This window comes from Callospermophilus lateralis, chromosome 7 (assembly GCF_048772815.1).
Source record: "Callospermophilus lateralis isolate mCalLat2 chromosome 7, mCalLat2.hap1, whole genome shotgun sequence".
Lineage (NCBI taxonomy): Eukaryota > Metazoa > Chordata > Mammalia > Rodentia > Sciuridae > Callospermophilus > Callospermophilus lateralis.
The window spans coordinates 91,043,362-91,066,635 of NC_135311.1; the positions used below are offsets into that span (position 1 = coordinate 91,043,362).

The window sequence follows — 23,274 nt, forward strand, 5'->3', positions numbered from 1 at the left end:
TTTCATGTGTGACAAGAGAAGGGAAATTATCATCCAATGATCATTTTCTCTGTAAGACACTGCACTGCTTCCTTTGGTGGGAATACTATTGCATTTTAAGGATAAGGAAACAAGCTCAGAGAAATTATTAAAGCACACATGGTTTCCGACCGGCAGGATTCAAAGCCAAGTCTTTCTGAATCCAAAGTGCAAGCTCTTTCCTTTATACCCTCTGCTGATAACACCTGCGTGAATACTGAGGGCTGTTTTTCAGGAAAACTGAGAGATTAAATTCCAAACCCTTGGCCTTGAGTTCAAAGTCCTTCACTCTCACGCATCAACATACTTTTTCTAGGCTTATCTGAATTCCTCCTGCCTGACATTTCTTCTCAAACCACTGACTATGTGTTCTATGCATCTTGTACTGCTCCTTTGTAGAACTTTAAACTTGTAATTAAAATAGTCCCTAATTAGAGTTCAATAGATGACTCCTTCAAGGTAAACTGTATATGGGTAGGCAATGACTTGTTCACTCCTGGATCCCAGCATGGCATACAGAATGGTATTTCACTTATCGATCCCTCAGCAATACTTGTTGAATTAAATAATAACTGGATGGATGAATGGATGAATGAATGGATAGATAGGTGGATTGGGAAGGATTTGATTCATGCTTGGCCAATGCCAAACTTGATTACTTCTTTTTCCTTGAATATGTGTTGTCTGTCTCCTGCCACTGCTCAGGTCATTCTCTGCCAGGGAAGCATTTCCCACCTTATATATCACCTGCTATTCAAAGACCAAGCATCTTTCTCAAAGGATACTCTGCTCAGCTGAAAATCATTCTTCCTCTAGACTCTAATGTGTCTTTGGAGTCATTTTCCCATGTTATGATTCATATAGGTACATATATCTCGACCAATAATCTGTGATCCACTGATGGCAGAATCCAGTTCTTTATATCCTATGCAAGACCCACCAGCTTCCTGGCAAATAGTAGAACTCCCAAAGAATTGGCAGACTTTTGATTGGATGGACCTTTGGTATAAAAGTGATTTAAGGAACCAAATACTCCATAGGAATGTGTTCCTTTTCACATACAGTCTTGGTTCTATATATGTCTCACTGTCCCTTGAACATGCATGATCTTTATGGCTGTGCCTTTGCATATGTTTTGTTTAGTTGAACATCTTTCTTCTCCTTTTTAAGTAGCTAACTCTTTCATGTGACCTGGGACTGCACTCAGGGCCTACGAGTGGCCCTTGTCCAGTGCTATAATATTTCCTGAGTCTACCCCATCATTGCTGTGCTTACAGTGTATTGCATTTACCACTTTTCTGTCTGTTTGCCCAACTTACCTGTGAGAAATGTAAGACTGAGGGTTATTCATAGTAGTACCTCTAGAATCTAGCATAATACTTGGTATGATGTAGGTATTCAAAGCATATTCATTGGACTAATAATCCATTTTTAATGATTTTATTTTGCATCTATTCCTGAGTTCCAAAGAAGCCTTTGTGAAAGGAAAGAGTAAACTAGGAGATTCTAAATGTTGTCCATCTTTGCTTACAGCACCCAATTTTCTCAATGACTTCTTGGAAATTAAACATATTACATAATCTCCTTCATCTCAGAAGTTGTTTTTTGAAAATATGACTTTCATTTAGAGTTGCTAATTCAGATAAGCATCTCTGTGTGTAAGCTTTGGAAAGCCAGGAACCATGGTTATGTGGTTCATCACTTATTCTTGAGATCTGGTGCAAGAAAAAGGTTTAATGATTTTATATGAATGACTTCTGAAAGCCACATTACTGCTTGGAGGACATAAGAATTCCAGTGAGAAAACTGTGATGAATGCAGAGGGAAATGATATTGTTGGCCTAAATTCCAATGGCCCATAACTTAGGGAAAGATCATAAGAAATTCTCTGCCTGGCTGCTGGAGATGGTGATATGAACAGGGAGGGCCACGGCACTTAATTTTTTCCAGCCCTGAATAGTACAATGGAGAGAAAACTGGACTATGAATAAGAAAGCAGGAATTCTAATCCTGGCTCTAGCACCTTCCAACTGAGTAGCCCTCGGCAACTCACATGAACCTTTTACTTTCTTCCTGACTTGGGGAGAGCAGGCAGCAGCTAACATCTACTGCTGATTTACAATGTGCCAGGCCTGTGTGTGGGGTTTTTCATATATTTTTCTGACTTACTCTGAGGAAATCTGGCTAGGTTCTTTCCAGCCCAGAATGCTCAAGATTTTATGATTCTCAGTTAATTTAAATCCCATGCCAAAGTACATAAAGCAACGAAAGGCATATCAGACATACACTTCAAAAAATGAGATCATTAATTCTCTCCCAAAGATTATTTATATTTTAATTAGATTATGCTTTGGAAGAATGTTAATAGAAAGATGTTGCATTGATTTCCTGATAGCCACAGGTAACATGCATGATGTTAGTGACAGAGTGGGATGAGGAAGGACACCTTGCCACAGGCTGGTTACTGGTTACTGACTCCTGGACTGTGGGCACTTTCACACAGACATCTGATTACTCCATCAGGAAAAGTCTGAAGCCAGTAAATAGTTTAGGGATGCTTATCTATATTAACAACTCTAAATGAAAGCCATATTTTCAAAATTAACTCCAGGGACAATGGAAATAAGGCTCAATGTGCAGCCAAGAAATACAGGCCCAATCAAGTGTCCCTCCGTGTGATACACCATGGAGATGCAAAGAAATCAGTTCAATGGGAACCTTCCGATTTTCACCCTTTGGGTGGTAAAATTCAGGCAGACAATGGACTACTTTTATGCAGAGCAAAGAGCCAAGAGATAAAAGAAACCTTCACTCTGAGAAGTGCTATTCTATGTGGGAGTTCCTTTTCATATACAAACCACACTAACCAGATGTCTCATACAAACCACTCCAAGGAAATAATTATTGCTTAAGTGTTTCATTCAAGACAGGGAGTGGCACCCTGAACCCAAGTCAAATATCCCAGAAAGCAACTTCTGAAGTCCATGAATCTTATATTCTTGATATATGTGGAGGCTGGGGGTGGGAAATAAGTGTACATCTGAAATGTCTTTCACTGCTCTTAGGATGTTGTATCCACTCCTGGCACATAATGTTATCTGCACTTCCTTCTCTTGGATTTTCTCCAGTTGTTTGAGGTTATTGACTATCAAGGAATAGACTATCGAGAATTCATTAAATGAACCCTCAGTTCTCCAACCTGCCCTTGCCAGGCTGCTCCAACTGTGGTCCAAACCCATCATTCTGGTACACTCCTTTTGTAGCTCGGGCTACACGCCCTTTGGTGAAGCTCTAGTGAGGGTTTTCCCTGTCTTAAGTTTTTGTTGCTTGCTATTGGTTATAATAGCAATTAATAACAGGATCAATTCTGTACAGACATGTTTGTGGATTTGAGAAATATCAGTCAATGCAGCTATCTTCTAGCTGGAGATCTATTCTGTTTGGTAGTTGTGGTTTGCTTTGGACCAAAGGTGACACAAAGGGCCACGATTTGAGGGGTAGAAACAGGCTGTAAGTCAGGTTTTGTATGGCAATTATGGTCTCAGGATATTTGATTCATAAAAGCTTATATGGCCCCAAACCCACAGGACTATCTGAGGACCTGATTGTTAAGAAAGTAATTTAAGCTGACATAATTTATTTGTCAGCAGGGATAGGATGAATGCCCCAGGACTAACTAGGAAAGACCACCTAACCCATGCTAACGAATCAGGCTGAAATCACTAAGCCCGCCCCTCTTTTTCCTTGGAGCTACACAGTGTAGTGGTTTGGGTACAGTCATGCTAAAGAACCCTTTAAAATGTGTCCTTTTTCATCCTTCCTCTCCATTCCCCCCTATATCATTTTGGCCCTCACATTTTATTTCCTGTAAATACTATCTTAGCTAACGTCTCTGTCTTTGGGCTCTCTGACTGTCACCAGTTCCATCAGTTCTTCTTAAAGGTTATTGTTCCAAAGCTCTCCAGGGACTTCTTTCCATAACCCAGAGGACTTAGTAGGGGTAGAGAATGGGAAGAGCTCTGCAATGAGAGCCAGAAAGCCAGGTTTCTACTGTGACTGCTGCTCATAAGACGTGTGTGGCCATATGCTTGTCACTTCCTCTCCTGAAGCTTTGTTTCCTAACCCATAGAGAGGAGGTGACAAGGCCTGCCATGAGATTTATTTATGGTGGTTGTCACTGAGATAATGGATACGAAAACACCACAGTGTTACAGTGCTTCTGGATTTAGCAAGAGAAATTGTCTATCATTATAACAGTTTAAGTTTGCTGGGCTCGATGGTGTTTTGAATGCTTTACAAATATCAGCTCATTTAATCCTCAAAACAACCCAATTTTACAGATTAGGAAACAGAGATTTAGAGAGAGAAATTAACTTGCACAAATACATAATTTTAAGTTATTCTACAGAAAGCAAAAACAAAAATATGGGGATAGAGGAGAAATCACTTCTAGAAAATAATTTTCTAAAAAATTGCAGAACTTTCCTTCAATCATTACTAATTCAGAAAATCATATATATGATGACTATTTATGGAAAATTAAACTGTGTGTCAGCATTCTACTAATTCTTGGGAATTCAAAGAAAAATAAATCCAAGTTTCCCTCTAAGAGCTGCACAGTCTAGTGATTGGCCAAGATCCACAAAGGAATGTGCTATGGTCTTTAGAATATCTTCCAGTCACATGAGGGCCACTATGCTATGGAAGAGTAAGGGAAAGCATTCTGATAAGGTGATACTAGAAGGGACACCATATCATATTATCATAAAATAGAGCTAGGACCTGGCCAGGAGGACACCACTAGGAGGAAGGAGACATTTCAGGAAAAGAGAACAAAAAGTCCACAATTAGGATGGAGAAGGGAACCGCTAGACCACAACTATTGAACACAATCCCATGTGGCTGGAGACCTGGTCTGGTTATTCACCACTGGATCCCCAGGCACTTCCTATTAGACAGTAAGCCCTGAAAGGGCAGAGAACTTGTCTGTTTTGTTCACTATTATATAATCAGTACTTGCCAAAAAGTGGGTGCTTAGCTAATATTTGTCAGTGCACATGTACATGCATGAATGAATAGTACATACTGAATAAGTCCTTACTGGATGGATTTTGATAAATAAGTAAACAGAGAGTACCACTCCAGAAGAGGCTGGGTCAAGTCTCAGAGTTTCATATACTGGCTGAGTATCTGATATCTGAAATGCTTGGGAACAGAAGTGTTTCAGGTTTGGGATTTTAGAATATTTGCAAAAACATCATCATATACCTTAGAAATGGGACTCAAGTATAATCACGAAATTTATTTTTTTATTTTATACACACCTTATTATACATGGAAACTGAAGGTAATTTTATACAATATTTTTAGTGCCCGGGTGTTTCCAGTGCAACCCATCATGACAGGTCTGCTGTGGAACTTTTCACCTTTGGTATCATGTTGGCTAGCGTTTAGTTTCAAATTTTGGAGTTTCAGATTGGGTGTTCAATCTATCTGTACATGATATTAAACATAAACCCAACCAATGATCAGTCAAATTAATTTGATCTGGGCTGTAAGGTACCTTGGGTACTAAGCACTAGCTTCTAAATTTTTTCTTAATGATGGGAGTGGACCACTGCAATGGTCCACAAATATGCATTTTATTCATTAACCATATGAGTGCAACCAACAATTCTGATCAAACAGAAAGTTTGCTCTGTTAGAAATCTGGAGAATAGTTTAGAAAAATAGAGTCCAAAGGTGGAAAAGCCTCTGCTCGGGTAGGCACATTTGTCTCACAAGGAGGCTTAAAAACAAGTTATAGGACAGTGAACCGAAAAGAAATCTCTCAAAATAGGCTACTCTCACTTTTAATAAGCCTACTCTAGGGAGATTTGAATGATCACAAAATAGAGGATTGGTGAGTGACTTTACAAAGACCACATACAGGATACTCTGTACTTTGAACATTGAAAAATCAAGACTTAAGTTTTGGTCCCTCTGTGTCTTTTACCTATGTCACGTTGCTCCCGAGGGCTTGCATTTATCTTTCAATTAAACACAAAGGTTGAGCATCATGGATTCTATGACCCTCAGAGCCTGAGGATCTATTAAAACATGTAGGTGAGTGAACTGTATAGCACTTACATTAGGCTTATGGATTGAAATGATTTTGGAAGAGAAAGTTACTGTCAGGAATAACAAGTTCAACCCTGACACTTTACAGATGAGGAGACCAAGGATTGGCAATGTTAATTGAAACAAGCAAGGTCATGTATTTCACTAGGGAAAGAGAAGAATGTAATTCCACTATTAATCATCAAACTGCACGAACCTGCTTTATGTATTATCAAAAAACCACACCCCTCAAAAAAAGGAAAAAAAAAAAACAAGTAACTTTAGCTTGAGCTTTAGTTATCTTTAATTCTAAATTTGAGTCTCTTAATTCATTAACATCTTATTTTAAAAGAATTTTAATAGCATTTTTGGTCATTTTTGGCCAATATGACAAATATAAAATTTTAAAAAATATCCTCATCTCATTTCATTTATTGAACTCCTCTAGTATAGTTAAGGGTTCAAAAATCAATAAAACCCAGACTAGATAATTTCTAATGTCTTACCAGTTTCAAAATACTGTAGTTTTCTATCTTATTTTCAAATTTCATTGTGTGTGGAAATACAAATTTCATTAGGTATTTAGTTTGGAGAGCAAATTTCCATGCAATACTTGTTTGTTTGGGGGTTTTTTAAAAACTGCTGTTAGGTGTTTTTTTTTTTTTTTTTTTTTTTTTTTGCTTTTATGGAAGGGATTCATAACTCCACAGAGTCAGTGCTTACTTGTTGGATGTTCCATGAAGGTTTGTCAGTAGAGTGAAGTTATTTCTCACACTTCGCAAGCTGGCAAGGACCTATAAAGAAAAGGTTTCAAATGGTTAGTGACAAAAGGGGACAGATGCCAGGCTCCAAGGCCACATTTAGGAACCACACCCAGGGACAGAGTGAGATTGAGCCAAGACCAGCATAATACGTACCTGGGCAAATGGAGTGACAATCAAGTCATCGCCGTGTCTAAAGAAAAGAGAGAGAAAGAAACATTCAGAAACACACCTGAATTGCAACCATGACACACAAGCTATAATATAACTTGATCAATATTCGCAACACATATATTCTATAAATATGTCTACCTGGATAGAAGGCAGGATTTGCAATCAGGCAAAAATGGGGATCCCAAGAGCTTTTAAGAAAAAAAAAAAAAATAGCACCAAGTTCATGACTCCTAGATTTACGGTGATTTCACATACAAGCATTTACAAGTAAGCTTATATCCTCAGGGTATCATTCCATTAAACAGCAGACCCAGAGTACTGTAATTCAAAGCGACTTGTGGATTTTGGTTGTTAGAGCCAGGAAATTCAAAGGGAGGGCTGCTCACAGGCACACACAGAGTTGGAAAAAATGGTATAACAGTCTGGATAAAGGTTAACTTTGGATTTCCTGGCTTTTGTTGATTTAAACCACAGCTTTAATGCCATTTAAACACAGATTTCTGTCTGGGAATCCCATTACTTTTTTTTTGTTTTTAATATAATTTTTTTTTCTTAAAGTACCCAAGGAAAAGCTTTTAGTGGAAGTGAACAGACTGAACCTCCTAAAACCATACCATTGTTACTCATTTGGTCCTGAAGACCTGATTAATGTGTAGCTAGTGTTTTGTAAATCTGTACTTGGGACCAGTCAGAAATGTGTTTTCAGAAGTGTACCTTCGCTCTCTCTGATGCTTGCTTTAATAAATCCACTTATGCCAACATCCAGCAAGCTCTCTACTGAAGATCTTAGGCCACGTGTCAGCCTGAGCTGCAGTCACAAAATCAGGCCAATTTTTTTGTCACGGTGTGAATCATAACAGCACCGAAACTGGTGACAATGAGCTCCCCTCACAGCCTGTCTCTCCCTTCTCTGTCTTCATGATTGCCATATGCATGCAAATACGGCAGCCTATTCATTAACCATATGAGTGCCTCCAACAATTATTAGGCATGTGCCCCATACCAGGCACTATGTGAGGCCGGGGGGTGGGGGGGTGTCCAGATTTGAACAATGCATGCCTCCTCCTTGACTTCTTCTCTGGCTCAGGCTTTTAGCCTGGGCCCTATTTAGTACTCTATGTCCCTTTCCATCTTTGTCTTTAGCTACGAGCCTCATTCAATTTAATCTAGCAAACTTCTTGTGTGCCCACTTTGCACAATGATAATAAAAAGAATATCAACAAAAGGGAAGCATTCTTTGTGTGACTCACAACAGCAGGACAGAAGATGGTAATGGTGGGCTCCCTTCTGTCTACCCCTCTGTCCTCACGATTGCTACATAAATATGTGTGTGTCAGCTCCTTTATGTACATTATCTCATTTGAATCTTAGAACAAGTCTTTCAGGCAGGTACTGTTTGGTATTCACATGTGACAGGTGAAGCCAGCTGCAGAGCAGTTACCCAGTTGCTTAACCAAAAATGTTAATCAGCCAAAGAACTGAGACTGATTCCCACAATCAGTGCTTTAAATATTATGCTTCCTATTTTACGGTGACACTGCACAGTTGACAAATCAAAATAGGAAAGGCTATGTACTGTTTGAGGTGAACTTTGAAGAGCAGCCTTTCAGAGAGGGCTACAGACATTTGTAGAGAAGAAGGTGAGAAGGTCCCCACCCCCATATTATGGGCAGCCTGGTCAAAGATTTTGGAATTGGTGCTTAGTTTAGTAGGAAGAAATAAGCAAGTGAAGTTTCTTAGTGAGATGGGAAGTAAGAGAAGCAAACTGAAAGTGTTTTTGGAGGTCAAATGTTAGGGAGGCCAAGGATAGACCAGAGAGGGGACATACTCAGAAAGAAGAGTAGGAGGTATTGCAGGTGAGAAGGTATGGGTATGGCCAAGATGGGACAAGACTAGCTCAAGACATTCCAGAGGTCTTGCCAGGACTCAGTATTAAATGAATAAAGAAATATTGCTTTCAATTTAAAAAATAGGTACCCGAGAAAATAGTCATGAGTAGGAAAAAGTGAGGAGGAGTTGGGGCGTTTGGGGGATTCTCTGAGTTTTCAGAGCACATGTGGTATTAAGGCACTTGGCAGAGACATCAAGCAATAAGGCTGAAATGCAGTAATTAGATCTATAAAGTTAGGGGTCTCCTACAATCATAGGGATACTTAAGGCAACAGCAGGGGATGGCTTTCTCTAGGTGGCAGTATGTATAGATAAGAAGTCCAGGGAAGAACCTTAGGGCTCTTGCAAAGTAGTCCAAAGGAGAGAGAATAAAGAATTAGAAGAGGAGCAGTTGTGATAGATGTATGATGAACTGTATCAAAAACTGCCCCTTCCTAGTGTTTAAGATGAACTTTGAGAGGGGTGAAAAATCTTGCTGCTCATTGAGATTGCTGATGCAAGGTCCATATTGTTCCTAAGATGTCAGAGTGAGTTGTCATGAATCAAGCAAATCCCTTACGATTCATGGATTTCTGGAGTGTAAAAATCTGTTGAAAGCAAATAGCACAATCAAATTCATATATTTGTGGTACTTAGAGCTGATGTATTGGTAAATGAATTGGGAAGCTACTAAAACTGCATAAAGTAACGATTAAAGGAGATAAAAAAAAAAAAACATTAATAGGGAATGTTATCACTGTTGAGCTTTTGAAGTTCAGAAGAGCAGAATGTTCCAGAGCAGGAGATGGATTTGATGGATTTGCAGATCCTAAGCATGTTAACCCACAAAGGATTTGAGCTGCAAAAGCCAATGCTGGATGTCATTGAGGGCTACTAGAGAAAATATCAGATAGTTTATAATGAGTATCAGGACAGAAACAAAATAAAATTGTTGAAACAAAATATTCCAGGTTATGAGACTATTTGAACTTTGAAAATCATAATTTAATGTATTACCAATTAAAACTATACTAGTGTGGAAATAACAAAACACTTGATTAGAAACACTAATGCCTTTCTTGTTTTTCCAAACAACCAGGAAAAAGCCATTGTGCTTAGGAACAAGGCTGGATATTCAGAACCGTTGCATGAGCAACATCTAGTGAAAAACCCAGCACATTACAATTTTGTAGAATAATTGGAGATGAGAACTATAGTCTTGAGTCTTAGCAGTGGGTTTTGAAATTGACTGCATGTCTTCTCAGAACAATGAAATGTTTCCCCAGAAAGCAAAAAATCCTGCTTCTAACTGCTGTACTCTACACTTTATGGATTAACTTCACCTTCCTCTGATACCTTCTTGTGCAGAACTGTAATTTTAGTCTGCCTTATAGAGATATGTATACTATAGTATACATAGGAGCAGATTTTGGAGCTAGACAGCAAGCTTTGCTTTACAATTGTGTTATTACTAACTCTAAAACATCAGATAACCTGTGTTCCATCTTATTCATCTGTAAAATGACAATTAAATGAGTTATTATATATGTACAACTCTTAATAATGGGGATTGTCATATAAAAGCATTTATTTATTTCATCATAGTTATTTTAAGTAGTAGTAGTATCTTTATATTATTTTATTTTTATATTTATTTTATATTTACTTTCGTTAATAGTGGTATCTTTGTAACTATGATTAAAGAGTTGCATGTCTATCTTCCAAGCTGGTGAGAACTTCTTCAAGATACTCATGCCTGTCCCTGTTGCAATCAAGAGGACATGAGTTTACAATGTACTTTACAGTTTACAAAGTGCTTTCATAGACATTATTTCGTGTGATAAAAGGAAGCTCCGGATCCCAAGAAATGATGCGACCACTTATCTCTTTGACCAAATTTGAAACTTCCTTCTCCTCATCCCAACAATCAACTATAGACCCCTTTGATCCTAATTTGAAAGTGATTATTAATCATCCACCTGCTCTGAGAATCATCTTCTATCATATGGATTACCAAAGCAACCTACCACCTGTTCTTTAGGCTTGGTTGCTCTGCAAACCATCCTTCACTGTGCAACCAGAGCTATCTTTTAAAAGCAAATATCTGATTATACTTTTTTGGCTTAAAAAAGTCTTTAGTAGTCCCAAGTGCTTGTCTATAGCTGAAGACCAGCCTGAAGCACAGGCCCTTCATGGCAAGGTTCTGACTTCCTTCTCCAGCCTCTTACACCACGTCCCCACCCTGTCAACTTCTCTGCCTCAGTCATGCTAAGCAGTGGTTCCCCACACTGCTCCCCTGTTACTGAAGACTTCATTGGCATGGCATGTCCTCCTGTACACCCTTTCAGTCAGCCTAACTCTTCTGAAATGTCACCTCAAAGCCTCTGTTCAGCCTGCCTGGCCAAACTTTTCAGTCCTATGCAAATCTCTGTGCCTTTGCCCTTACCTAAAAGTACTAAGATCACCTGTTGACTAACAAATCTTTTAGCTCTCTTGAAGGAATTGAAATTGTCTCATTTTTAGTAAGGTGCCTAAGTTTAAGTAAATATTTATTTAAAAAAGAATTGAGCTGCGAGTGGTGGCACACACCTGTAATTCCAGCAGCTCAGGAGGCTGAGGCAGGAGGATTGCAAATTCCAAAGCCAGCCTCAGAAAAAAGCTAGATGCTAAGCAACTCAGTTTCTAAATAAAATACAAAATAGGGCTGGAGGGGGGATGTGTCTCAGTGGTTGAGTCCCCTGAGTTCAATCCCCTGTAACAGCCCCCCTCCCCGCCCAAAAAAGAAAAAGAATGAATGGGACCTTATAACAAAGGCAGAACAGAGATTTTTAGTCTCATTTGGTATCTATGTGCTCAATATCCACTTGGTTTAACCACCTGGACTCCTGGGACTCAAGCTTTGATTCCTATTTGGTTTCCCAATGTTCTCCTCTTTAAAATAAGAAAATGATAGTACCTTCCATATTGTAGATGTAAATGATAGTACCTTCCATATTGTAGATGTAATATATGTAAAGGACTTTAAATAGTAAATAGTATGAGGAACTTGATTAATAAAAATGTGCTTTTACTTACAGATATGAAAGCAATTCAATGTCTCAACAGCCATGGTGAGAGAGTGGGATGGTTACAGTCTTTAACTTAACTCATAGGAACCACGTTATACTCTTTGGGTCACCCATCAGCCATCAGGTCTTACGTTTGAAAAACTGTTCTTTGTGCTGTTCCTCTTGGTTTTTCAGTCTCATTTCCCTTGACAACTTTCTAGAAACCACTTAGTTCTCATGTAAATTGCAGCTTGAAAAAACTCCTTGACTTCATAGAGATTTACAAATGGGATGACAAAATGAGAGAAGCCAAGAGCCTCCTTTTCTTGGTTTTGCAGATGGATAATCAAGACTTCTTGTTGTCCGGGGCAGTTCCTGCCACAATTTTGGGCAATGAATCTGGTTTCACCAATTTCTAGGACTTTCTGTACCTATTGGGAAATCTGTACCCGGGTATGCAAAGGCAATACGTGAGAGATGACTGTAACCCAGCAAATGAACAGAAAACAGCAGATTCTTGCCACATCTAGGAAAGCATCTAAAATTTCCTTTTGGAACTCCATGGTGATCTTGTTTGACTTCACTAGAAAGCCATTTTTATTTTCCATTCACATTTTTATGCTTAATAACTAACCCATTCTCTCTACTTTAAATTTCCTTTTACTCTTCTGAAAGAATTCAGACAAAAAAAATGTTTAAAAGCTAGTGTCTCCTCTATTATTAGAATTTAATGCAGTGGAATTATGCAAAATTTTCCGCTTCGTATAAATTCATCATTGCTCTGCTGGGATGAGGCACTCCTGAGCAGAGAACATCCTGTAGCCCATACAGTGGCCTTCATTTCAAAACTCTTAGTTTATCATCACCCATTTTCTTCCTGGATCTATTGGGAGAAGATATGGGAAGCTTAGGGACTGCTGCTGTATTTATTGCAGTTTATTCTGAAGAGTAAAAATGGAAAGAAAGAGGTTTACAAGCATTACTTCAGTTTAGATCCAGATGCCTGTGTGGAATGGGATTTTCCAACATAGTGCTGATCAAATGAAATACCAGAATAACATGGGTATTATTTAAATTCTGATTTTTTTGGTTATATTCATATGTACAACTCCTTACACTAGCAAAACAAAAAAGATTTTATTGTAATGTTGAAATATTTTAAAACAAAATCTTTTGCTATTTTTATTTACAAACAGTTTAATATAACCTGTTATCTGCATAAGGTGGTATTAAGTTGCCAACTCTATTTTCTCAGGAGAGACTATTAGTGTGAAACTGTATCCTTCCAACATATTTTAAAAGTCTTTAAAAAGTAAGAATGATATAAGGTAATTTACATTTGAAAAGCTTACTTGTCTAAATTTAAAGTTGGCATCACTGTGTGGATTCTAGAGTTGGGGGAAACTTTTACTGGTCAGTAAAACTTCAGAAAAGGTAACCCACTAGCAACAGGGATACCAGGTGCAGAGCAATACAGAACTACATCCTGTTTTCATCAGCTACAGACTGAGTTGGGTTGTGATCTTCAAGGTCTCTTCAAGGGCAAATTTTCTCTAGTGTTTGATTCTGAGGAGAGAAACACCAGAGTTGAGTCTGAAATTTGGATGGAGTCTTCTGTGAACATGGAATGCCTGGAGACTCATCATACTACCTAGCACAAGTTTGGTGAACTATCCCTGAGGAATTAATTTAGGGAAAGACTTTTTTTCAAAGCTAGTCTTCTATCTGTAAAATGCCACATGAATGAAGTTTGAATTCTTTGAGCTCACTACATTTCCAATGCTCTCCTGTGATGAAGTCTAGAAAGGTCTTTATCAAGGTGGAAGAAAGGATTCCTAGTGTATTCACTGTGAATGGTTACCACCCAAGACATAGTCAGAAAATATGGAGCCTGCATGAAGCATAACCAAATGGCCACCCCTCCTCCAGCCTCAGGTACCTCTATTTTGTACTCACGTTTTCTACCTTTACAGTATAAAGAACGTAGACAACAAAAGTTCAAAACTTTTGAATATGACAATTGCTGTGGTTTAGTTATGGTTTGAGGGTATCTCCCAAGAGTTCATATTGCTCAAAGTTGGGTCTTGGAATGGTGATGTTGGGAGGTAGTGGAACCTTTCAGAGGTGGGACCTAGTATGAGGTAATTGGGTCATTGCAGGCATTGCTCTTGCAAGGAATTAATAGAGGTCTTGTTAAGTGAGTTCATTCTCATATGATAGCAACTTGTTATAAAGCAAGTCCAGCCTATTCAGTTAGCCCCGTTTTGTATGTGGTTAGTTCCTTTTTTATTTCTCAGACAGGTTGAAATGCAGTCAAGGGGTCAGTGCCATGCTGTTTCAACTCTCCAGCTGCCAGAATTGTGAGCCAAATAAATTTCTTTCATTTATAAAGTACCAAATCGCAGGCATTTTGTTACAGCAACAAGAAATGGACTTGATTTTTAGCTACATGAGGGGATATAGTACGAGACATAGTCATGAGATAGGGGCAAGTTTCTGAATCTCTCAGAGTCTCAGTTTCATCATCTACAGAGTGGGGATAATAATGGGACCTACCTGACAGGGTTGCTATGACAAATAACAGAGAATACAAGTAAAGGAAACTGGCCCCAGGGTAAATGCTCATTAAATGCCATGTTCCTTCTACTCTGTAGAGTAAAATGTATATGTGTGTGTTCCTTTGATCATTCCTGGTTAGTTGCAATCTCCATGAGAACAAGCAAACTTTGGGGGAATGCTTTTTAACTCATCTGTGAGTTCTCTACTATGTTGTTCAACATTTATCCCCACATTTGTCTGGCACATTACACAGCACATAAGAGAGTTCAGTAAATATTAACTAAAAATGAGCAAAAAAAATGAATTTTGGTCCACACAATGATTTAAATATTTTAGGGCTGGGGTGCTTCTGTTAAAAGTTTTCTAGTAGATATAACCTGAGGAACATTTTCTTCCCTCTAGCTTTAAAATGCCCTCTGCCCCTTTACAAGAAGGTGAACCTTTTTGGCTTCCTCTTTAATAGAGAAAGAGAACCCAGTGGAATTTTCCAGGCTGGAGACTTTAGGGAGCTACTGATATTTTTATAACATATGATGTTAAAAGCAATTGTATGTGTGCCCAGAAACCTTTTAAGGCATGGATTTTAGCATCCAATTTTATTTGGTTTCAGAAATTTAATAAGCAGGCAATACAACCCAGTCATTGTTCTTTAAATAAAAATTAGAGATCTACAATTAATAGGAGCAAAACAAAAACATCAGCTGTGCTTTGCAGGGCGGTGACGTGTGCTGTGTCTCACCAAGGAGTCAGGCAACAAGCGGGTATTGTGTTGGGTTCCAGAGAAAGGACAAAGGCATGTATCCAAGTGACGACCTAAATGCCACCAGAAAGGCCAGTGAAAGAAATGCAGGTGACCAACCACCATTTTTTCTTCTCTGTGGGAGCCTCATGCAAACTGCATATGCAGCTGACAACTCGAGTGTGATTTGCGAAATGTGTTAAGATTCTTATTCCATAAATGATTCAGCAGTTCAGGAAATGAAGTTCAATGAAAAAAAAAATTTTAAGTGTACATAACAGATGTGGACTGAACGCTGTGCCTGAGGTGTTTAAACACCTTTGGAGACCCTAGTTACAAATTCACGTGCTGTAAAGCACTGATGTCGTTAAGATGGTCAACCCTGTCACCTCTGGTCATGTTCATTTTTTTGTGTCCCTTCTCCCTCAGGTTAAAGGGCAGCTGATGCTGCCACTGCTATGACAGGGTGAAGATGAGGTAATTCGAGGCTGGGAGCCAGACAAGAAGAACACTACTCACTGCTCGCTTGGAAGTGATGAGTTTCTTGACATCGCCTTTGGTGACAAGTCATAGTCGCTGTCTGATCGGTACAGAAAGGACTCTCTGCGCTGGCTGTGCCCAGGAAAGGTGGCGTGAAGCACCAGCCCAGAGGAGGAGCTGGCCTGGGGGTCCAGTGGGCTCCGACCTGGGGAAGGGCCATTTTCCACATCAAAGCTTAAAGAGAAAACAGGAAGCTCAGGTCACATGAGAGTCACAGAAGAAGACATCCAACATACTTTGAAAACCCACGTGTGGCAGTACTGGGTGCCAAGCACACTGCATAAAGCTTTATGCTTTATGGAAAATTTGAATTCATAAGATAGCTCTGAGTTAGAATCATTATTATTCCCATTTTTAAAATATAGGAAACCAATTCCCACAGAATTTCATTCATTTACCTAATACCATCTTCATCAATTGTGACCATCAGAATTTGAACCCAGGAGCAAATCCCATGACCTCTTTCAGCAACATGAGCAACTATGACAAATTAAGAATGAGAGTTGAAAAGTAAAATAATTTGTGATAATAAGCAAGTCTGGAGGGGACATCTAGCACAGCTCTAGGTGTCAGACACAGAGCTGTTATGTGAATGAGACTTCCTAGCTGGAAGATTTCTTCCTGCCATAAATAAATATCACAGTCTCATTAAAAATACAATATGCACACTTCCAAATGTTTTGGGAACAAAGTGTTATCATGAAAACATCCACTGTCTGATTAGATGGGAGGCCCAGCCTGAGATTTAATATTCATATGCAAGTTTAACCACAGAAAAGGATTTAATTAATCTGATAACACCAAATTACTCTCCAAGGCTGCAGAGCTTGGTCTCTGGAGAAGATGGCCTCGCTGGCTCCCCCAGAGGAGTGCCAGTGCCATTTCTGATCATCTGCTTCTCTCTGGGGAGATGCCCTCAAGTTTAGAATTATTTGAAGACCTCATCAATGATCACACAGACAGGTGTGGCAGAGGTTTGTCTCTTATTTTCTTTCCTCATCCTGGTATCACCTAGACATCATGTCCCTCCTTTATCCCTATGCATTTTTTCCTGCATGCACAACCTCCCCCAGCCTCAAATCCACAGTAACACTCCTCCCTAGTACTTTCCTCTAACATCCACATCTCCCCAGCTAACACTTTGCAGAGAGAGGTATTGGGAAGGGCTGGGGTATTCTTTCTTCCAATTCAGACCACAGTTGGCTTCCTTTGGTTACTCAGTCAGCTGCTATAATTGTTTTCTGCATTTTTGGTCCTTTTCTTTCATTAATTCGGACAATGCTCCTCTCTTCTGGTGCATTTTACTTATGTTTCTTCAGTTTACAATGTGTTTTCTGATAGATTATTTCATTTAATCCCAACAACTTGGCAAACAATATAATAGGATTCTACTCGACTTTTGAGGTAAACAAGATTTAGGGAGATATAACTATTTGGGTTAAAGTAACAGGCTAGAACAGTAGTTGTCCCGTACCCTGATCCATGGGGAATATGTTCTGAGACCCCCAATGGGTGCCTGAAATATCAGATGGTACCAATCTCTATGTGTACTGTTTTCTCCTACAAATACATACTTACACAATTTAGTTTATGTATATTAGGCACAGTAAGAGGTTAACAACTGATTATAGAAGAACTATAAAAATATACTGTCATAAAGATATTTAAAAGTTATGAAGTTTTTAAAAATTTCCACGCAACAATTTTGAACTACGGTTGACCACAGGTAGCTGAGACCATGCAAAGTGAAACTGCAGATAAGGCAGTTTCCACTGAAACTTGTAGATGAAGCAAAGACCCACAGTCTTCCAACTAGTCTCCCTACAACCTCAGATGTTCCTTATCACTGCATTCCACAGCAGCCCCCTGGATAATGGAATGCGTTTCCTTTCAGTCTCTGGATTCAAACAGAAATTGTGTGTGGTATGTAAAGAGTCAGCCAGACTAGAAGCAACCTTGGGTGCTATTTTGTATGAACACGGGAAGCAGAAAATTACCCTGAAGTAGTTTTTCTTGAAACAGGAAAAGACATGACAGGATGTAGGGTTATTAATGCTTCCCAGAGACCACTCTGAGAAACGGCTCTGGGGCAACCCACAAACTCCAGGTGTCTGATAAGAAGCAGCAAGTGAGAATCTCTGGGCAAAAACGAGAAGAAAGAGCCAATTCAATATATTTGGGCTTTCAGGATACCACTGATGGATTTTCTCAGCAGGCCAATGGTGTGGAACAGGGCTACCTTTTAAAGATTGCAGGCCAGTCAGCCAGGGCAGGTAATCACCCATGTAGACCAACTTTCCTGGAGGTAGAGTTACACTGTGAGCCACCTACATCACTGCAAGTAAAAAGTACAATGAAACAGATCCCCAAACATCCCCTGGTGAGAACTGCATTAGCTGTTGAATAAAATGAAGAGCTGCTTTGTGGATAAAGGCTCTTTCATGCATCCCCAATCCTGCAGAACCTGTAGGCCCCAATACTGATCCCTTCTTAAGGTCAAAGAGGACAGGGTCTTAAAAGGTGAAGGTAGGATCACACAAAGCCTGACAGTAGACGTGAGTTTTGAAATTTCATGTATAGTCCTGTTGTTATTCATCTGGTATGTATCTGCACAGCTTTTTGGATCTTACAACAGCAAAATACTTTTTGAGCAGTTGACATCCAGCAGCCCATCAATATGAGTTGGACTTCATAGTGATCCAGTAACCAAAGACTTGGTGTCTGGAGCAGTGGGGGATCTCTAGCTCCAGTACTATGGCCTGCAGCCACTAAATTGGTCAGTGCTCATGTGGTACCAGTCATTAAATGTTATGAATATCACCGCTGTGTACCTGTACTAAAATCTCAGAAGAGGGGCCAAGTGCGTCTACCCACCAGTCTTAGAACTTTTTCCATTGAGGGTGCCACAAGGGCTCGCTCTGCCTGCTTTTCTGCTGGAGGCATTCCTACTGGGCAAAGTAAGTCCACAAAGCTGGTGCCCCAGGGCATTCTGTCCCTAGTGCCGGTGTCAGAAAGTTCACCCCTGCCAGGTAAACTGGGACTAGACCCAGACACCCAAACTCTCTCCATGTCATTCCCGTTTGGGCTTGTTTTCTTTCTCCCTTACCCTGCCTAAACTCATAGGGGAGATTGCTGGAATTTAGAGGAAGCCAGGGAAGAATTCCCTGGTGCAAAGAAGCAGTCTTAGTGAGACAAATGGCCTTTCATATTCCCTGGGGCACTGTTTCAAAGCAACCAACACAGATGTACGACTTTGGAACAAACATGAATCACCAACCAGACACCAGCCCCAGTCACAGCAAAATTAGCGGGCAGACATCACAATACTTCCCACAGATCCAGGGAGTGAGGGGGTGTGCTCATGGGGGAGACTGAGGACAGACCTAACAAGCAAAATGAATATACCACACGAACTGTAATGCAATTAGGAAGAAAACTGAATTTTCATGGGAGAAACAAACACATCAAGGGGGCTATTATTTATTTAGGGTCATTTTTTATCTCTGCTCTAATCAGGACACACATTTTACCCTTAGGTTTCTTCAGATTAAGAAAAAAACATATAAGATTAATTTAAGAATGTTACATAAAACATGAACAAAAGAGAAAAGAATAGCTTCAATAGCTTTGTACTTTTCCATCTGAATATTCTTTTCATCCAGGTTTGAATCTTTATTGCTTTTAATAGGGTTTTATATACTGCAGTTTTCAGAATTATCGTTTTCTTTGGGCTACTTAATAGTTCATCCGATATACCTGTACTACATTTTTTTTTCTTTTTACTGTTTTTCTTACCTCTTTGGTCATCATATTTATGATTCTAAGTATTGTTGCAGTTGATAACTTTGAGTTCTAGCTACTCTAATGTTTCACTAACGTCCTACAGAAGTTTCAGGTAGTTTAAAAAAGGGCGTCATTCGCAGGTTCTTAAAAGGTGAAGGTAGGATCACACAAAGCCTACTCAAATATCGCAGGTTTCTGGATATTTGAGTAGGACATATACCTGCCCAGAAGAAATTGCCTATATCCAACACATGAACTGCAGCAGCAGTAAAAGTGGCCTTTCTGGCTGGGCGTGGTGGCGCACGCCTGTAATCCCAGCTGTTCTGGAGGCTAAGGCAGGAAGATTTCGAGTTCAAAGCGAGTCTTAGCAAAAGCCAGGTGCTAAGCAACTCAGTGAGACTCTGTCTCTAAATAAAATACATATTGGGGCTGGCAATGTGGCTCAGTGGTTGAGTGCCCCTGAGTTCAATTCCCAGTACAAAAAAAAAAAAAAAAAAAAAAAAAAACCAAAAAAACAAAAAAGGCTTTTCTTTTAGGATCAGAGACCCCTCCCTCCCAATCCTGTTTTCTGATCTCCAGGATTCTGTGTGCTGCCTCCCCACTTGTATCTGCCTGCTTCTCCCTGATGCTGCTGACCTCCTTGCACTGAATCAATGGCTTGTTGTCTAAGACCTTACATTTTAACAACTTCATTCGGCTTTGTATCTAGAGTTCTCAGTTCCTCGGGGCATGGTGGCAGATGACACCATATCTAAGAAGTGATGCTCCCTGTAACTGGAGTGCCCTTCCCACTATTGACTCCAATAAGACATCACCCTCTAAATTCAGGTCAGGTCACATCTACAGCCAGTTCTCTTTGACACAGATCAATTTAGATACATTCTTCTCACCTAAGCTCCCCAACATTCCTTTATCCCAGTACAATGGTCCCTTAGTATCTGCAGAAGATTGGTTCCAGGATTCCCCATAGATACCAAACTCCACAAATTCAGATGCTTATGTACCTTATATAAAATGGCATAGTATCTGCTTATAATATGCATACATCCAGTGTATATTTTAAATCACCTTTTGATAGCATAATACATAATGCAATGTAAATGCTATGCAAATAGTTGGTGTACAGTATTCTTTAGGGAACAATGATCAAACAAAGTCTATACAAGCTTAGTGTAGATGTACTTTTAAAACAAATATTTTCCATCTCTGGTCAATTTTAACTACAGAACTTAGGGTGCAGAGGACCAACCAAGGTACTTGTGCTTCTTTGTTTAATTCTCTATTTATATAGGTACCTCCCGGTAGATTGTTATATTCAACAGAGAAATATTACTCATTTTATACCAGGTATCTCTGTCAGAGCCTTGTAAATAAATAGTAGACCTTCAAAAAAAAAAAAGTCAACTGAATAATTTGGAAAATAATGTAACTTATTCCCAATTTTTTTTCTCCTATCACCTTCTTCTTTCTGACTCCCAGCCCTCATCTCAATTCCCACTCAAACAGATTTCTTCTGTCTCCATTAAATGAGTCTATGGAGATGTGACTTTAATTTCTTTTATTGGCCTTGTGAGACAATGATATAAATATAAATTAAAAAAAAATTAAAGCACAGTTGTGTTCTCCCTGAGCAAAACAAACCTGCATAGGACTATCACTAGTTTAGTGTCTGAGACGGTGACATGTTTGCACCAACCCCTGTGCTGGAAAGGCCCTCTGTGCCTGCTTCTGTCTGCCTTGTTCTCCTCTCTGTTTTTTCAGTAAAAGTAGGAACATTCTCCTTCCCCACACCCTTTCTCCTGGTGGTCTGCATCGCCTAGGTATCCCTGCAAAGCCAGCTCAGGCTGGTGACTGAAAGGAAGGAGCCAGCAGATGGCAGAAGACTGCCACAGCGTCCTCATACTCCGGAGCCTCCAATCTGAGCAGGTGGGGCAGCTCTGCAGTCTTGGAGGGAGAAATGGGACTCCAGCAGCTTCTTCCTAAGCCTGGGAGGAAAACTCAGGGATAAAGAACAGACCCACAAGGTGCACATGAAACCTTTGATTAAACGAGGAGAAGCTTTATCTCCAAGAATTCAAGCTAAGCCAGGTGGTCACAGAATTGCCTGCAATTGTCCCCACGGTGGTTGTTTCCTGATCCCCAGCTACAGCACAAACCCCAATTTCTGTAACAGAGACTAGGAAGCAACATCCTAGGAATAATTCATTTCTAAACCAGTGGAGATTTTTCTTTTTCAACTCAGCCCTTCTCTAGGTGAGTTTCTTTGGCTTAATCTAAAAACAAAAACAAAAACAAAAACAACAACAAAACAAAACAGCTCCACTGAAAAGACTGCAGATTCTACAAAAGAGATTTAAACTCCTAGGTCAACAGAGTGCCTCTCAGCCATTCAGGGAGAGAGCTCTGCTATATTGAGTTTGTCTTTCTTTCTTCAAAATGACTTGCTAAGTATCTTTTGCATCACTGAATTCTTCCAACGATTCCAGTGGGCTAATTCTTTTTGTCCTGATTCAAAAAGGAGAAGATGGAGGCTCCAAAATGCATTTCATTTGAGAAATCCTGAAGTGTGACTTTTTTTCATTACACCCTGAAATCTGTGCCCAGATCCTTTCCTCCACATCCCTTTGATCTCTCCTTGATCTCAGAATCTGCCATGTTGTCCTGTATTTCTTGGTTTAGTTCTCTCTTGTGACCTCCTTGAAGCAGGAATTATGCCTTCGTTCATTTCTGTATTCCCATGGCCTAGAGCTGAGTCTCACACCTGAAGGTATACACAAATACTTGTGGAGTGAATGTGGGGACATCACAGTTTACATATCTCATATGACAAAAAAAAAAAAAAAAATGTCAGGGTCATTTGTATTAAAAATCTTTGGCAGGGAAAGGCCACAGTGGAATTCCTAAATGGAGCCACTACGATCTGATCTTTGATCCCCAGAGCCACCTTCCCTGCATATCCTAGGAGGCTCATCCCAGGAGGTTTTGCAGATGAAAACTGTTTTGTCTATAATAAGTTGTTTTTGTGGGGTAGATTGTATGTATAGGAGGGGTGTTATAAATGCTGTTTCTTTAATGTCCTGTTAGAAAATATTTCCCTCAATTATGCTTTCAAACTAACATCTTAACATGCTAATCATTTTGATAAAAATAAATAACCATTTACCCATTTACTTATATACTTACAATGGCCATCACCTCAATATGCTATCTGCTATCTATCAAATGGGAGCTGGATAGGGACATGTGAAGACAATGACCCATTTTTATAAAATTAGTGGCTGCAGACAGCAGCCAGTCTTAATTTCTAATGAAGGACTTAACTATGCAAAATCACAGCTAGCATGATGGAGAACCCAGATCTTAACTGAAGGCAGACAGAACTTCTTTGGTCACAGCTACAGCAGAATCTTGCTTTCCTTCTATGACTTTCCTTCCACAGACCAGGAAGGAGAACTCTGATATTCAGCTCATCTGAATTCAAGAAGCAGCTCCCATAACTTTCTTTTCTTCCCAGGGGTTTTGAAAATTTCATTCACGGCAAAAGTACCAAAATGCTTTTCCACAGAAAGGCTTAACCAGAGGTGGTCTTGGAATGCTGAAGAGCTCTGCACACTGGGGATCTGGCCTCCAGTTCCTGCTGTGGGGAGCAAACTGAAATGAAACAGACTCACTGTCTCCCCCACCC

The 23,274-nt window shown here is 39.6% G+C and overlaps 1 protein-coding gene across 2 annotated transcripts in view; it reads right to left on the minus strand.

Moving 5' to 3' along the window:
* Window positions 1-23,274, minus strand: part of Pde4b (phosphodiesterase 4B) — a 421,328-nt gene that overhangs the window by 100,662 nt on the left and 297,392 nt on the right. For both annotated transcript variants that reach the window (XM_076863761.1, XM_076863762.1), the window contains 3 exons: window positions 15,786-15,980; window positions 7,035-7,071; window positions 6,841-6,911 (listed from right to left, as the gene is read on the minus strand). In XM_076863761.1, the coding sequence (XP_076719876.1) occupies window positions 6,841-6,911; window positions 7,035-7,071; window positions 15,786-15,980 (303 nt within the window). The remainder of the gene's footprint in view (window positions 1-6,840; window positions 6,912-7,034; window positions 7,072-15,785; window positions 15,981-23,274) is intronic.